The sequence below is a fragment of the Symphalangus syndactylus genome, chromosome 4 (assembly GCF_028878055.3).
Source record: "Symphalangus syndactylus isolate Jambi chromosome 4, NHGRI_mSymSyn1-v2.1_pri, whole genome shotgun sequence".
NCBI classification, from domain to species: Eukaryota; Metazoa; Chordata; class Mammalia; order Primates; family Hylobatidae; genus Symphalangus; species Symphalangus syndactylus.
The window spans coordinates 68,866,704-68,884,050 of NC_072426.2; the positions used below are offsets into that span (position 1 = coordinate 68,866,704).

General features: G+C 38.8%; 1 protein-coding gene across 3 annotated transcripts in view; it reads right to left on the minus strand.

Moving 5' to 3' along the window:
- ODAD2 (outer dynein arm docking complex subunit 2) overlaps window positions 1-17,347 on the minus strand; it is a 261,250-nt gene that overhangs the window by 101,040 nt on the left and 142,863 nt on the right. For all 3 annotated transcript variants that reach the window (XM_063637276.1, XM_055275003.2, XM_063637275.1), the window contains exons 18-19: window positions 15,120-15,308; window positions 13,313-13,534 (exon numbers count right to left, since the gene is read on the minus strand). In XM_063637276.1, the coding sequence (XP_063493346.1) occupies window positions 13,313-13,534; window positions 15,120-15,308 (411 nt within the window). The remainder of the gene's footprint in view (window positions 1-13,312; window positions 13,535-15,119; window positions 15,309-17,347) is intronic.

Sequence of the window (17,347 nt, forward strand, 5' to 3'; positions counted from 1 at the left end):
TGCAAATAAACTAGAAAATCTAGAAGAAACGAATAAATTCCTGGACACATACTAAACCAAGGAAGAAGTTGAATCCCTCAATAGACCAGTAACAGGCTCTGAAATTGAGGCAATAATTAATAGCCTACCAACCAAAAAAAGTCCAGGATCAGACGGATTCACAGCCAAATTTTACCAGAAGTATAAGGAGGAGCTGGTACCATTCCTTCTGAAACTATTCTAATCAATAGAAAAGGAGGGAATCCTCCCTAACTCATTTTATGAGGCCAGCATCATCCTGATACCAAAGCCTGGCAGAGACACAACAAAGAGAATTTTAGACCAATATCCCTGATGAATGTTGATGCAAAAATCCTCAATAAAATACTGACAAACCGAATCCAGCAGCACCTCAAAAAGCTTATCCACCGTGATCAAGTGGGCTTCATCCCTGGGATGCAAGGCTGGTTCAATATATGCAAATCAATAAACATAATCCAGCATATAAACAGAACCAAAGACAAAAACCACAGATTATCTCAATAGATGCAGAAAAGGCCTTTGACAAAATGCAACAGCACTTCATGCTAAAACTCTCAATAAATTAGGTATTGATGGGACATATCTCAAAATAACAAGAGCTATTTATGACAAACCCACAGCCAATATCATACTGAATGGGCAAAAACTGGAAGCATTCCCTTTGAAAACTGGCACAAGACATGGATGCCCTCTCTCACCACTCCTATTCAACATAGTGTTGGAAGTTCTGGCCAGGGCAATCAGGCAGGAGAAAGAAATAAAGGGTATTCAATTAGGAAAAGAGGAAGTCAAATTGTCCCTGTTTGCAGATGACATGACTGTATATTTAGAAAACCCCATTGTCTCAGCCCCAAATCTCCTTAAGATGATAAGAAAGCTGGAGGCATCACGCTACCTGACTTCAAACTATACTACAAGGCTACAGTAACCAAAACAGCATGGTACTGGTACCACAACAGAGACATAGACCAATGGAACAGAACAGAGCCCTCAGAAATAATGCCGCATATCTACAACTATCTGATCTTTGACAAACCTGACAAAAACAAGAAATGGGGAAAGGATTCCCTATTTAATAAATGGTGCTGGGAAAACTGGCTAGCCATATGTAGAAAGCTGAAACTGGATCCCTTCCTTACACCTTATACAAAAATTAATTCAAGATGGATTAAAGACTTACATGTTAGACCTAAAACCATAAAAACCCTAGAAGAAAACCTAGGCAATACCATTCAGGACATAGGCATGGGCAAGGACTTCATGTCTAAAACACCAAAAGCAATGGCAACAAAAGCCAAAATTGACAAATGGGATCTAATTAAACTAAAGAGCTTCTGCACAGCAAAAGAAACTACCATCAGAGTGAACAGGCAACCTACAGAATGGGAGAAAATTTTTGCAATCTACTTATCTGACAAAGGGCTAATATCCAGAATCCACAAAGAACTCAAACAAATTTACAAGAAAAAAACAAACAACCCCATCAAAAAGTGGGCAAAGGACATGAACAGACACTTCTCAAAGAAGACATTTATGCAGCCAATAGACACATGAAAAAACGCTCATCATCACTGGCCATCAGCAAAATGCAAATCAAAACCACAATGAGATACCATCTCACACCAGTTAGAATGGTGATCATTAAAAAGTCAGGAAACAACAGGTGCTGGAGAGGATGTGGAGAAATAGGAACACTTTTACACTGTTGGTGGGACCATAAACTAGTTCAACCTTTGTGGAAGACCGTGTGGCGATTCCTCAAGGATCTAGAACTAGAAATACCATTTGACACAGCCATCCCATTACTGGGTATATACCCAAAGGATTATAAATCATTCTACTATAAAGACCATGCACACATATGTTTATTGCATCACTATTCACAATAGCAAAGACTTGGAACCAATCCAAATGTCCCTCAATGATAGACTGGATTAAGAAAATGTGGCGCATATACACCATGGAATACTATGCAGCCATAAAGAAGGATGAGTTCATGTGCTTTGTGGGGACATGGATGAAGCTGGAAACCATCATTCTCAGCAAACTAACACAGGAACAGAAAACCAAACACTGCATGTTCTCACTCATAGGTGGGAATTGAACAATGAGAACACTCGGACACAGGGTGGGGAACATCACACACCATGGCCTGTTGTGGGATGGGAGGAGGGGGAGGGATAGCATTAGGAGATATACCTAATGTAAATGACAAGTTAATGGGTGCAGCACACCAACATGGCACATGTATACATATGTAACAAACCTGCACATTGTGCATATGTACCCTAGAGCTTAAAATATAATAATAATAATAATAATAATAATAATAATAATAATAATGAAGTCAGCTGAATCACCTCAGAGGCAAAAGAATTGCCTAGAGCTCCCCAAGGAAAACTTAAGAAGAGAGGGAAAAAAAGTGGCTTTAAAGAGTTATCCTCTTGTATAAAAATCAAGATGAGAATTTTTAATTCCTACTGAAGATAATCTGACTTTGCAAACTTCTCTATCATAGAGAAGCAAAGTGCTAAATAAATGTGAAAAAATAGCTCCTAATGGGTTTCATAAACAGTACTACTAAAGGGCAGCATGGCCAAGTGCAGTCATTTTCAATTCTTTTTAAAGTCACAAAAGCTACTCTAAAATAGAAGCTTGTACACGATTCTAATGTGTAAAACAGAAAAAGTAGCTGCTCTAATTGCAGTAGGTGAACCACCCAGCAATAGCTCTGAGTACCAGTCCCTGATCTCTGTCAGGGGAACCCAAAGTTCCATGAGTCACGGTTTGAAATCTACTAATCAAATGGACACAGCACTAAAGTGAACATTACAATAATTTATAATGTCACATCACATATTGATGGTGTAGGTTTAGATACTTCACCAATTTGGGCCTTAGTTTCCTCGTCTGCAAACTGTGTGTTTAAAGTGAAAACATTTGCTGGGCACGGCAGGTCACACCTGTAATCTCAACACTTTGGGAGGCCAAGGCGGGTGAATCACTTGAGGTCAGGAGTTTGAGACCAGCCTGGCCAACATGGTGAAACCTCATCTCTATTAAAAACACAAAAATTAGACGGCTGTGGTGGCAGGCGCCTGTAGTCCCAGCTACTCGGGAGGCTGAGGCATAAGAATCACTTGAACTTGGGAGGCGGAGGTTGCAGTGGGCTGATATCGCACTACTGTGCTCTAGACTGGGTGACAGAGCGAGACTCCATCTCAATAAATAAATAAATAACTACATAAATAAATAAGTAAAATGGAAACCTTGGCTTTACCAGCCCTAACTTTCTATAAATTTATTCTCTAAGAGAAAATATCAAAAGAAAAGACTGCTTCATGTTAAGATGGAGTAACAGGGACTGGATTTACCTTCCTGTCTAAAATAATTTAAAAATGGAAAAAATCTGTGAAACAATAACTTTCAACATATTGGAAATCAGATAACAAAAGACAGTGATTCTTGAGAGAAGGTAAACAAAAAAGGTAAGCCCTAAGACTGACCCAGACTAACTCCAGGGAGAATGTTTATAGGCTACAGCACAGGGAGGGAGAGCCCAGACAAAGCTTGACAGTCTCTCCAAGTTGAGGAGACAGAGCTGGAAGTCGGGGAGAACCACAGCCACTAGAGCCTTCAGGGCAGATAACGGAGACTGGGGAGTGAAACAGAGAAACCTGGGGTCTGCAGAAGGTGCCTCTTGAATATTCGGTTCGGTACTGATTAGCACCTGTATGAGAAGGAACTGTTTGAGGGCAGGAAAAGAACCACCTGAAAAGATGAGAAGGAAGAATCTTCTAAACTCCTACAAGGGGAGGAACAGTGTTCGTCCGCCACTCAGAGTGGAAGACTTCATAATGCACAGGGTATCAGGTAGAGTAGCCAGAAGTCTTGCCTCAGTAGTGGGAAAAAATTATCCCTACTCTAGTCTTGCTAACAAAGCATTAAAACCAAGAACTGAAAGGATCAAATTGTTTCAAAACAGCAATCTGCCTCTTAGAACAAAGCTCAGGAATATTTATAGATATCCTGTTCCCCCCAAAAATAAAAACCCAGCACTCAACATGTTAACATTCAAGGAATTGAAAGCAACCCAGAAATAATATTAGAATTGGATTACATATGAGATTAGAAAAAAACTCAACATGTCAAGTAGAGACACAAAAGATGTAAAAGGAGATCCAAATGAAACGTCGATAGTACTGCAGATGTAAAACACACTAGATGGCAATAAAGGCAAATTGAACGTTGCAGAAAAAAAAATTAGTGAGCTTGAAGACAAAGAAAAAAATCCTAATTTAAAACGTAGAAAAAAACAGAACAAAATAAACAAAGTCTCAGGGAGCTGTGGGAAAACTTTCAGCAACTCAGAGAGCTGTGGGAAAACGTTTACCTATATTTTCACCAAATACAGGTGAAAGTGGAGTTTACAAGGACAGTAAAAAGAGAACAGGATGTAAACATATTTGAAGAAATAATGGCTGAAAAATTTCTAAATGTGATGAAAACCATAAGCCCACAGATCTCAGAAGCTTAGCAAAGTCCAAGCACAAGAAACATGAAGGAAACTACACAAGGCCCATCATAATCAAATTTCTCAAAACCAGTGAAAATGATGAAATCTTAAAAACAGCCAACGCAAAAAGATACATGACATACAGAGGAACAAACATAAGGATGATAACAGATTTCCTCTCTAAAACAATGCAAGTGAGAATAAAATGGAGCACCATATTTAAAGTTGGGAAAGAAAAAAAGTCAACATAAAATTCTATACCTAGCAAAAATATTTTCCAAAAACAAAGACAAAATAAAAAGTCTTTTTTAGATATATAAGACCTGAATGAATTCATCATAAACAGAACTGTACTACCAGGAAAGTTAAAAGTCTTTTAAGCAGAAGGAAAATGATACCAGAAGAAAATCTGCATTTACAGAAAGGAATAAGTAGCACTGGAAACAGTAACTACGAAGGTAAATAGAAAAGACATTTTCCTATGTATTTAAATCTCTGGGAAAGGCAATTGTTTACACTCAAAAACAAGAAAAATACAGTTGAGCTTATAGCACTTGTATGATAAAAATAGCATAAAAGTAAGGAGGACAAAAATGGAAGCATATGGTTGTACAATTCTTAAATTATATGTTAATATGTATAACATTACTAGAACTTACATTATACTGAATTAAATACATATGCCATGAACTCTAAAGCAATCACTAAATGACAACACGGAATAATAACTAATAAGCCAAAAATGAGATAAAGTGAAATGATAAAATATTCAAATAATCCAAGAGGAGATAGAAAAAGATGAGTAAAGAGAAAAAGCAGATGGAAAAAATAGAAAACAAATAACAAGATGGTACATTTAAAGCTAACCGTGGCCGGGCACAGTGGCTCACGCCTGTAATCCCAGCACTTTGGGAGGCGGAGGCAGGTGGATCACCTGAGGTCAGGAGTTCGAGACCAGCCTGACCAACATGGCAAAACCCCGTCTCTGCTAAAAATACAAAAAGTAGCCGGGTGTGGTGGCATGAGCCTGTAATCTCAGCTACTTAGGAGGCTGACGCAGGAGAATCGCTTGAACCCGGGAGGTGGAAGTTGCAGTGGGCTGAGATCACGCCGTTGCACTCCAGCCTGGGTGACAGAGCGAGACTCAGTCTCAAAAAAAAAAAAAAAAAAGCAAAGCTAACCATGTCAATATCACATTAAATGTAAATAGTGTAACCACTTCCCCTCCTAATAAAGGCAGAGGTTGTATAAAAGGTTGAATAAAAAAGTAAGCCCTGGCCGGGCACAGTGGCTCACACCTGTAATCCCAGCACTTTGGGAGGCCGAGGTCGGCAGATCACGAGGTCAGGAGATTGAGACCATCCTGGCCAACATGGTGAAACCCCGTCTCTACTAAAAATATAAAAATTAGCTGGGCATGCTGGCACATGCCTGTAATCCCAGCTACTCGGGAGGCTGAGGCAGGAGAATCACTTGAATCCGGGAGGTGGAGGTTGCAGTGAGCCAAGATCGCATCACTGCACTCTAGCCTGGCGACATGGCGAGACTCTGTCACTAAATAACTAAATAAATAAATAAAAGTAAGCCCTAACTATATGCTGCCTACAATTATCCACTTTAAGTAAAAAGACACAAATATGATTAAATGATATTAAAAGCTATAAAACTTTAGTATGTTAATATTAGTACTCTCTCAAAAAAAAACAAGGGTGTCTATATTAGTATCAGAAAATCATTTCAAAACAAAGAATATGACCAAGAATAAAGATGACCATTTTATAATAATACAGATTACAGGCATGAGCCACTGTGCCTGGTGCAGTTGTTTTATAATTGCAAAAGAAATTCAGTGAGAAATGGGCAAACAGTTTTTTCAATAAATAATGCTAATATGCCCTCCAAATGAACTTTGATTCATAATTAGTATCATAAAAAAGTTTACTCAAATGGGTCATAGACTAAAAGTGAAAAACCAAAAATTATAAAACTTCAGAAGAAAGCATGAAATCCTTGAGACCATGTGTTAGGCAAATATTTCTCAGATATGCAACCAAAAACACAACTCATTAAAAAAAAAAATTGGACTTCATCAGCATTAAAAACTTCTGCTCTTCAAAAGACACAGTTAAGAGAATGAAAGACTAGCTACAGACGGGGAGAAAATATTTGCAAATTACACATATGGTAAGCAACCAGAATGTATACGGAACTCTCAAAACCCAATAATAAGAAAACAATCCAATTAGAAAGTGGTCAAAAAAATGTGAACACTTTGCCCAAGGAGTTATACAGCTGATATACAAGCACATAAGATGTCCACATCATTAATCATTAGGAAAATTGAAATTGAAATCATAAGATACCACAACATACCTGTTAGAATGTCTAAAATCAAAAAGACTGGCCATACCAAGTGTTGGCAAGGATGCTTTCCTATACAGCTGGTGGGAATGCAAAAATGGCACACTTTGGAAAACGGTCTGGCAATTTTTTAAAAAGTTAAAGGTACACATACTGTATGATCCAGCCATTCACTCCTAGGTATTTACCTAAGATAAGAGGAAGCAAATGTCCACCCAGTGACTTGTACATGAATGTTCGTAGCAGCTTTATTTGTAACAACCCAAACTGGAAATAAATATTCATTAACAAATGAAAGGAGGTTGGGCACAGTGGCTTATGCTTGTAATCCCAACACTTAGGGAGGATAAGGCAGGCAGATCATTTGAGGTCAAGAGTTTGAGACCAGTCTGGCCAACATGGCAAAACCCAGTCTCTACCAAAAATACAAAAATTAGCCCGGTGTGGTGTCACATGCCTGTAACCCCAGCTATTCGGGAGGCTGAGGCATGAGAATTGCTTGAGCCAAGGAGGTAGAGGTTGCAGTGAGTCCAGATCGTGCCACTGCACTCCAGCCTGGGCCACAGAGACAGATTCTGTCAGAAAACAAAACTAAACAAAACAAAAAAAGAAAGGATAACCAAATTATGATAATTTCATACAATGGACTACCACTCAGAGATAAGAGTTGATTGAGCCACATAAGAATGTGAATGAATATGAAAATAAGTAAGCTGAGTGAAGGAAGCCAAACAAAAAACCAAGTACTTACTGTAGAAACCCATTTTTCTTAAGTTCTAGAAAATGAAAACTCACCTATATTGACAGAAAGCAGACCAGTGATTGGCCCAGGCAGAGTGGGGCAGGAGACAGGGATTATGAAAGGGTACCGGGAAACTTCAGGTGATCATCATTTTGGTTTGGTAATAGTTTCATGTGTACGTGTGGGTGTATGCATATATATGTCAAAATCTATCAAACTGTACACCTTAAAATGTGCATGTGTATGTCCATTATCCCTTAAAGCTGTCAAGATTTCTTAAAATTAAAAAAAATGGAAATAAGAAAAGCATTTGATGTACATAGGATATTAAAGTTAAACATGATGAACTAAACTCTAACTTACTGGACCCCTTCAGTAATCATGAACTTCCTTCTCACTTTACAGGAGAAATACAAATAAAAATTAAAAAGCCAATCAGAAACAAATCTGTTTATTACTCTATATGTAGTATATATTCATTGATACCAATTGGTTCTATTAAGTTATTTAACAGCATATCACCTAGTAAACTCTTCTCAGCACTCCAAGGAATGTCTGGAATGGGAGAAAAGCACTCAAAACTACAGCGACATTAAGAGTTTTAATTAACAGAAAATATATTTAGATAAAACATTAAGTATATGGGCACTTAATGAGTGTTTCTAGGTGACCTTACTATCTAAAATCCGTTTACTTGACTCACAAACATTAGCAGTATTTTTTTTTCCGTGCTAGGCTTCAAAAACGATGGGTGTGTTTGCGTCTGGGATCATCTTTCTGGCTCTCTGGAACACCAGTACATGTACTGAGCCTAGGAGGCACTAGCCTGTTGGCTGTACCAATTCAGCAGTTCCAACTGAACTGCTCTCCACTCACTCTGCCAATGCTGGACATACTTCTGATTGTATTTGTCTCCAATCTCTTCAATTTCCTGCCTTTCAGAAAGTTATAAGCCATGATGTAGCTTTCACTTGCCTGGTATGCACATTTGCAAAAACAAATCCAATGACACCATGGGGAAAGAAGCTTGATGCCTTTAATAGGTGCTCATCAGTTTTCTAGTTGATCACTTTTTCTGTCCTAGGAAAGGACTTGCCTTGATGAATTTTTTTCCTGCAATTTATTCTTCCCCATTACTCTCCTTTGCTACAGTTTTGTTATAATTAGCAAATAACTTGGATATCTCTTAGACTTCTCATATTTTCCACATAGTTTCCAACAAATCTGCATCCATATTCACAAATTTGTAATGGTATAAGTCCCTGGGCTGATACATTTGAAAAGGAGGTCTGTGCAAAATCATAAAGAGAATAGTATTGAATATTCCTGTCACATTGTATTGGAGGGGATTGATTAACACATTTAGAAGAGATTCTTACCTCTTCTAAAACACAAGCTGATTTTTCAACATCATTGGATCAGGAAATCCTTGTTGACCTCTTACCAGTATTTAAACACAAACCTTTTTGAAACTTGCTCTTCCTTTGGCTTCTAGAACTCCTGGTTAACCTCTTAACTTCTCCAGTCTAGTCTGACAGCTCTTCTTCCTAATTCACATGCCCCAAAAGTGAAAATGTAGATATTTCCCAGGCCTCTCTAAACTCTCTGCCAAAAACATCTCATCCACCCTCATTAATGGCTTAATACCCCCTGCTGATAATTTCCAAATCTCTCCACTCTGGAATTGCACAGTCTGGTAAGGAAACCGCTAGCCACTAGTGAGCACTTAAAATGTGGCTGGTGCAAACTGAGACATACTGGAAAACACACAAGAGATTTTGAAGACTTGGGTACAAAGGCCGAGGTGGATGGATCACCTGAGGTCAGGAGTTCGAGACTAGCCTGGCCAACATGGTGAAACCCTGTCTCTACTAAGAAGACAAAAATTAGTCGGGCATCATGGTGGGTGCCTGTAATTCCAGCCACTCAGGAGGCTGAGGCAGGAGAATCTCTCAAACCCAGGAGGCAGGGGTTGCAGTGAGCCAAGATTGTGCCATTGCACTCCAGCCTAGACAACACGACCAAAACTCCGTCTCAAAAATAAATAAATAATAATAATATAAAGTATCTTAAGTAATTTTTATATTGATTACATGTTGAAATAACAATATTTTGGATATACACCATGTACCCTTGAACAACAAGTTTAAACTGCACAAGTCCACTTATATGTGGACTTTCTTCGGCCTCTGCCACTCCTGAGACAGCGAGAGCAACTCAACTTCTTCCTCCTCCTCTTCAGCCTACTCTACGTGAAGATGACAAGGATGAAGACCTTTATGATGATCCACTTCCACTTAATAAACAGTAAATATATTTTCTCTTCCTTATGATTCTCATAACACTTTTCTTCCTCCAGCTAATTTTATTGTACTAATACATAATACGTATAACATAAGAAATACGTATTAATCAACTGTTAATGTTTTTGGTCAACAGTAGGCTATTAGTAGCTAAGTTCTGGGGCAGTCAAAGTTATATGTGAATTTTGACAGTGTAGTGGGTCATCACCCCTAACTCCTGCATTGTTCAAAGGTCAAGTGTATTGGGTTAAATATATTACTAAAATTAATTTCACTGTTTCCTTTTATCTTTTCTTAAAGTGTGACTGCTAGAAAATTTAATATTACATACATGGCTTATGTGACATTTCTGCTGGGCAGCACTGCTTTACACCTAAAATTCAAACTGACTATTCAAACTGAACACATTAGAAACTGAACTCATTATATTCCAGACCCTGCTCCGTCACTGTCAGGATAGAATAAACCTTAGCCTTCAGGAGACAGATACACTGCATTACGTCGGCCACTGCTGTTGAGAAAACTGTCTAACAAAGCAGCTAATCCTAGGATCAATTACTTATGAATAGGCAACATGGTGACTCTGGTCATTGTTAAAGAGCCTGTCAACATTCACTCATTGGCAGCTGCAGCAGGAATGTTTGTACAACTGGAAAATAACAAGCATTTGACGAGAAGTGGGCAGCAGGAATTAGGAACAAAGACAGCCAGGGTTTTGCCAAAATACTGGATAAAATTTACATGCATTCGAAGTCAGAAATGTTAGCAGTCACACATGTAGTTGTGACACATTCTCTGCAGGTAATTGAACCACCCCGATGTGCCAAAATTTTTTGCATTACCTGGCTCGTGAAATCTTCCTCTTCATCTAGGCTGAAATCTGGAATCATTGTTTTACTAGGCTTTCCTTTATTCCCATATCCAAGCAACTATCAAATTATGATTCTACCAACACCCAGTATGCCACACCTACATTTTTTTCCTCCTTAAAGAAAACCAGAGAAAGGAAACACAGGTTGTTATGCTTCCCCCATGACCCCACAAGTTCTGGGGCTCAGAACAGAGTAGGAAAAAGAGGTCGAGAGAGACAATCTCCAGGTTGCATATTTCTGCTGTAACACAGCGTGGTAAGGCCTGCCTCTATGTTATCGCAGAGTAATTTACAAAAAAAGTATCCCGTTCTTCACAGTTTTTCTCCAGTAGGAATAACAGGTGGTTGGAAATGCAAACAGACTAAAGAGAAAGGCCCCCAAGAAACCCAAGGATAATCTGGGAAAGGCTCTAGAACACAACAGACACAATTTTCCTTCTTTGCTTTTTTCTTTTCCGTCCTTCACTCTAATCTTTCTTATTGCCTTTCTTTTTCTAATTTTAAAGTTTCTCTTTACAGAAACTTTCCTAACTGTGTGGGTGGACCAACACAGTTTGATCACTTTACAAGGTAGGATAACATTCATAAATGACTTTGGATTATCTATTGGCTTGCATCTGAAGAAATCATTGCGAGTTGCACATACACCAGGCATTTATGTCAACTGAACCATTACATGTACACCTTAATACTTTTTTTTTTTTTTTTTTTTGGGACAGAGTCTCGCTCTGTCACCCAGGCTGGAGTGCAGTCGTGCAATCTTGGCTCACTGCAACCTCTACCTCCCAGGTTCAAGCGATTCTCCTGCCTCAGCCTCCCGAGTAGCTGGGACTACAGGTGCATGCCCATACATTTTTAAACTTTTTGAGCTTAAACTGACAATTGTCTAAGCATATGCTATATGTCAGACATTTTTACCTGGCTACTTAAATTTTATAGTTTCTTTTTTTTTTTTTAAGACTGCATACTTAGGTTGTGCAAGTCCCTGTTCAATAAAAGTATGCATAATTTTAAATTAGAAATATCTTCCTTTCTGAAATGGGAACACAGTCGTATTGAGACAATGGCCTTTTTAGCATTCCTGAACAACTTGAAGTTAATGTTCCAATATGTTTTTTCTAATTTACTTTTAAACATTGTTACTTAGTTTAAAAGATGCTTTTTTTTGGCCAGATTTTTGCTTGAAGAAACTAATCTGGCCTAATTTACATGCCATAAAAACAGATTTATAATGGAAAGGTTGACACATTCAAACATAAATTGAGTTTAATTTCAGAAAAATTAACATCATATTCTTCTACTGGAATAGATTTCAAGAATTAATTAAAATAATTGCCTCAAAAATTACCAATTGGTATTTTAAGAGTATTATTCCTCCTTAGATGTTTCATATCTGGCATATCTAGATTTGACTAGATATGACTAACTGGGGTTTTTAACTCTTAGCTAAAACAGCAAGTCCACTTTGGGCATCTATTTTAAGATATAAATGCATCTGGTTATCATAGGCTCCAAATGAAGGTAATAAACAGTAAAATTATATTGTACAAGGAAACAGGCTATAGAAAAGAACTAATATTTTAAATCAATTTTTCCTAATACATGTAAGCTGTTCATGTACTCTAAGTATTTTTATATTTATTGCCAGCAAAATATTCTAGTTGGTTTGCAATGTGTAGGTAAGTTAAAGATTCTTTACAGAAACTTTCCTGTCTACTGATGCACAGATTTAAACAAACATGTCTTTGAATCTATTGTTGTTATGGTTTAGACTGTCAAGCTCCATCTGGTTACTGTTTCGGCCAGTTCCTTTGGTGTTTAGTTGGTGCCTATGATTGCCTCTATCCTTTATTATTTATGTGTTAAGTAAACACTATAGCCAATAGAATTGTGAATACTACTGCTTGTTCATATGCTGTACATTTTCTTTCATCAAAACCAAATTATGGAATGATTATTTTACTAAGTACATGTCTATGCTTTAATTTAGAAAAATTCTATCTCCATACAACTTTTCTGCAGCATAAATCATCGTAACACACTGGCTGGGCATTGTGACTCACTCCTGTAATCCCAACACTATGAGAGGCCGAAGCGGGAGGATCGCTTGAGGCCAGCAGTTCAAGACCAGCCAGGGCAGCATGGCAAGACCCTGTCTGTATACAAAATTAAAAGAATTAGCCAGGTATGGTGGCATGCACCTGTAGTCCTGGCTACTTGGGAGGGTGAGGCAGGAGGATCACTTGAGCCCAGGAGTTCAAGGCTGCAGTGAACTATGATTGCACCACTATACTCCAACCTGGGCAAACAGTGAGACCTTGTTTAAAAAGAAAAAAAACAATCATGATAACACATGGCTTGAATGCAGCCATGACGCAGCAGGCAGGCACTTTTATGTCTCTGAATACCTCCTTTAGAGAAATCTTAGTGATGCCTAAGTTTCTTTCGAGGCTACATTTACCAAACTTGGACTAAACCACAAAGTCATTCAACTGTACCTTTACTGCACCATTCTCATGCATGGTGATGCAGTTATCGGCATCTTCTGAGAGTTGGTACAAGGCCTGAGCTGTCGCCCGATGCACGTTGGTGTCATTTGATTTCAGATAACGCACTAGTGGAGCCACTGCTCTGTGCTCACCGAAGGCCACTCTATTCCTGCCCCACATACAGCAATGTGAAATAGCTTCTGCTAGATGATGTCTCAATTTATTGTTATTCTGTGTAAAGGAAAATGAAATGGGATCTGTGCATCATAATGACCGTGCAAGATCATGTCTATAAGCACTTCACGTTTATTAACCATTAAGACACCAATGAGTCTAGAGAAAAGGGCCAGCTGGCTGACTATCTAGGTGATGTCTTGAAGGAACTAGTCTTTTTTAGATGGAGTCTCACTCTGTTGCCCAGGCTGAAGTGCAGTGGTGCCATCTCAGCTCACTGCAACCTCTGCCTCCTGGATTCAAGCGATTCTCATGCCTCAGCCTCCCAAGTAGCTGGGATTACAGGTGCCCACCACCACCCCTGGCTAATTTTTGTATTTTTAGTAGAGAAGGGGTTTCACCATGTTGGCCAGGCTGGTCTTGAACTCCTGGCCTCAAGTGATCCACTCGCCTTGGCCTCCAAAAGTGCTGAGATTACAGGCATGAGCCACTGCGCCCAGCTGAAGGAACTAGACTTTTGGTGGGTCACCAACGGACCAACGTTCAATCTTGAGTTTTCTTCTTATGAACTGAATGTAGTCAGTGCACTCAAAGGTGACCAAGCATCTGACATCAGTCATTAGCTCAAGGCTAGATTTTCTTTAGAGTCAGTCTACCACACAACGCAAAATTACGGATCAGCAAGTTGTTTTGTAATCCAAATATTTAAAGAATATTGGATATTCTAAAAGGGATACTGCACTTAACTGGGATAAGTGGATTGACTGAATTTCTCCACCCCAGGAATGCATCGACATCAGTAATACACCTTGCTTCCCCTGGCTCTTGGACGGAGAAGAGAGTGCAGCAAATCCGAAGACACATTTTGGGTCTTCAATTTTCCTTTCTGTATTTTTTGATGCAGACTATATCCTTCTTTGTATATGTAATTGCCCTGTATGGGCATACTATTACTGAATCGGATGGTTTTGTGTTTATTAAGAGTACTGTTCTCTTGATTCAGGCAACAACTTGGTGTCCTTAACTGAATCTGACAGATACTCTTAGGAACTCGAAGTCTTCTAGACCAAGCATCCTTCCAGGGTTTGAATTTCTGCTCTATGACTTTTCTGCCAAGTGGTAGTACAAGCTATGCTCAAATACCTCTGGTCATGGTGAAGTCATTGTCTCTCAAGGCTGCTTATTCTGTCTGGCACAGTTCTGGATAAACAATGCAATGGCTGCCAAAGTCTTCTAGCTCAAGAATGCCATCGATTGAAGCTTGCTAAGCTGGGGAGGCACATTTGACTTCTAACGTTGGCATGAAGAACCATCAAGAATCATAACCACGATGGTGGTGGTGAAGATGATAGTTAACACTTACATAATAGCACTTGTATTTGCCACTTTACTTGCCAGTGGCAAATAAAAAACAGCTTCTATTTTACAAGGATCTTATAATACTAACATTTTATAGTTTAAAATACACTTTCACATATATTAGTCTCAGAAAAACTAAATGAGTTGACCAAATCTCATACCTCATAAGCAGTGGGTATTAAACTTGAATCCAGGTTTCTGGACTGCAAATGCATTGTTTTCATCACTACACCATGATATCTCAGGATAATATGCATGTAAAACCAAAAGATATGTTACTTACTGTATTTGCCAGCTTGGACAACAAAGGAACAACTCCGTGATCTGTAATAACAGCTAAATTTTCTTGATCTTTTGCTATGTTGGTAATGGCGGCACATACACTTGCCAGAACTTCTTTGTTATCTGATTTCAGTAAATTGACAATAAGTTCCAAACCACCAACAAAGGAACGAACCATTTCCCCAGCATCCTAGACAAAAATAAAAATAAGAATGGTATCAAAATTAAGCCTACATTTAGGCATTTTTTAGGAGGCAGAAAGTAACAATACAGCTGTGAGGTACATCTTTGGCATGAAAGACTACTTCAGCTTAATTTATTTCTATATTACATATTATTTCTACATGTATATGCATAAAGTATGTGTGTACATATGTATAAGTCTATATACATATATAGCACATACAAAAATTCAGTTTCAACAAATATTTATTGAATAACTATTACATGAGAGTCACTGTGTTAGCTACTGAGGATATCAAAGTTATTAAAGTACAGTTGATTCTTACTATTTGCAGTAGCTTTGTTCTATAAAGTAACTGCAAATACTGAATTAGCCAATACTAAACTGTTTCTCTTAGGAGAAATATAGCATTAGGTTCCTGCAAGCCTCTGGCTACAACATTTTCATCAGTTGATGGATTCATAACCTTGTTTTATGTGTATTTGTTTGAAGACACCTGATTTCATATATTTTGTTCATTCATTCACATTGAACTTATGGCCAACAGCATTATAGCTCATGCAATGGAGCTTATTTAACACAGATATTTTCTCTTTCAGGCACACCACAGCCTTCTTGCACTTACAAACCACAGGCAGCACCTTGGCACCACATCTGGGGGCCATTGTGAACAGTGAAATAACCAACAAAAAGCACAAAAATCCAACAATTATGGCACTAAATGGACTGCAAAATGGACACTTGCTTATAGTATGAGAAATGAAACAAGAAGGCAGAGAATCGCCTTCTTCAACCTCAGCTGAGAATGTGTGCATTGGACGACTCAAATTTTTCACTTCTCTGTGCATGTCCAAGAATGGATTAGGGGGTTACAAGTAAATTGGAGCAAGTAGGCAAATTCCCAAGGAGAATTTGTGAATAATGTGGATCGAATTTATATATTCTTTTGCCATGATGTTGCAAAGATGGGCATTAAGAAATTACAAGTATAACAAATAGCACTTGAGGGAGGAGGAGATGAAGAGACTACAAATCCGTACAATGAGGAAGCCTCAACTAATATAAAGGTTCAAGGGCTGACTCCCCAAGGCCTAAAGGACAAAGAGTTATCCAGCGTGAAAGGGATTCTGGTTGGACAAATCATCACGTTGCATAGATCTGAGAGCGGGAGAGAAGGTGATTTTTTTTTTTTTCTAGTTCAGAATGACTGGAGCATAAAATAGGAAAGGTAGCATGGGAGAAAGTGAGACTTAAGAGGTGAGATCTTGAAGGACCTCACCTTTAAGATCCTTCAGGAAGCATCTTGGTAAAGAGTTTGGAGTTCATTTTTAAGGGCATTGGAAAGCCCCTGAAGAGGCTGAAGTGTGGGGGAAGGATTTTTATCAATTTTGTATCTTAGAAGATTCCTCAGAATTACAGGGTGCAGGGTTGGGGTGGGTGCAAAGAATGGTATGGGGAACATAGGGGATATTTCACTAGACCATATGGGAAGTGGTGATGGTTTGGGTGAGGGTGGTGGTCTACACCTGGGGAGAAGAGTGTGGATTTGGGAAGTTTGCTTGGAGAAGATAGAAATGAGTGATTCGAGATGATTCCCACGTCTCTGGCTCAACTTAGTAGGGCTGATGTTGGAAAAGCTGGGTTTGGTTTGACTTGGTTTGGTTTTCTTGGGATGGCATATGGTATTAGAAGACCTAATTTGAATGAAGTACCCACAGACATTTAAATGGAACTATCTAGGATGCAGATGAATGTATGGGTTTCTGGAGCTTAGGGAAAAAAAAAACAGGCTGGAAGTGGAGATTTGGAATTCATCAGAATAAAGACTGTAACTAAAGCCATGCAAGTTAGAGAGTGAGGAGTGAAGTGAGAATGGAGAGTGAGGTGAGAGTGGGGAGTGAGGTGAGAGTGGGGAGTGAGGTGAGAGAGGGGAGTGAGGTGAGAGAGGGGAGTGAGGTGAGAGTGGGGAGTTAAGTGAGAGGGAGGAGTGAGGTAAGAGTGGGCTGTTTCTGGTGTCCCAGGTGTGGGCCAAGGAAAAGAATTTC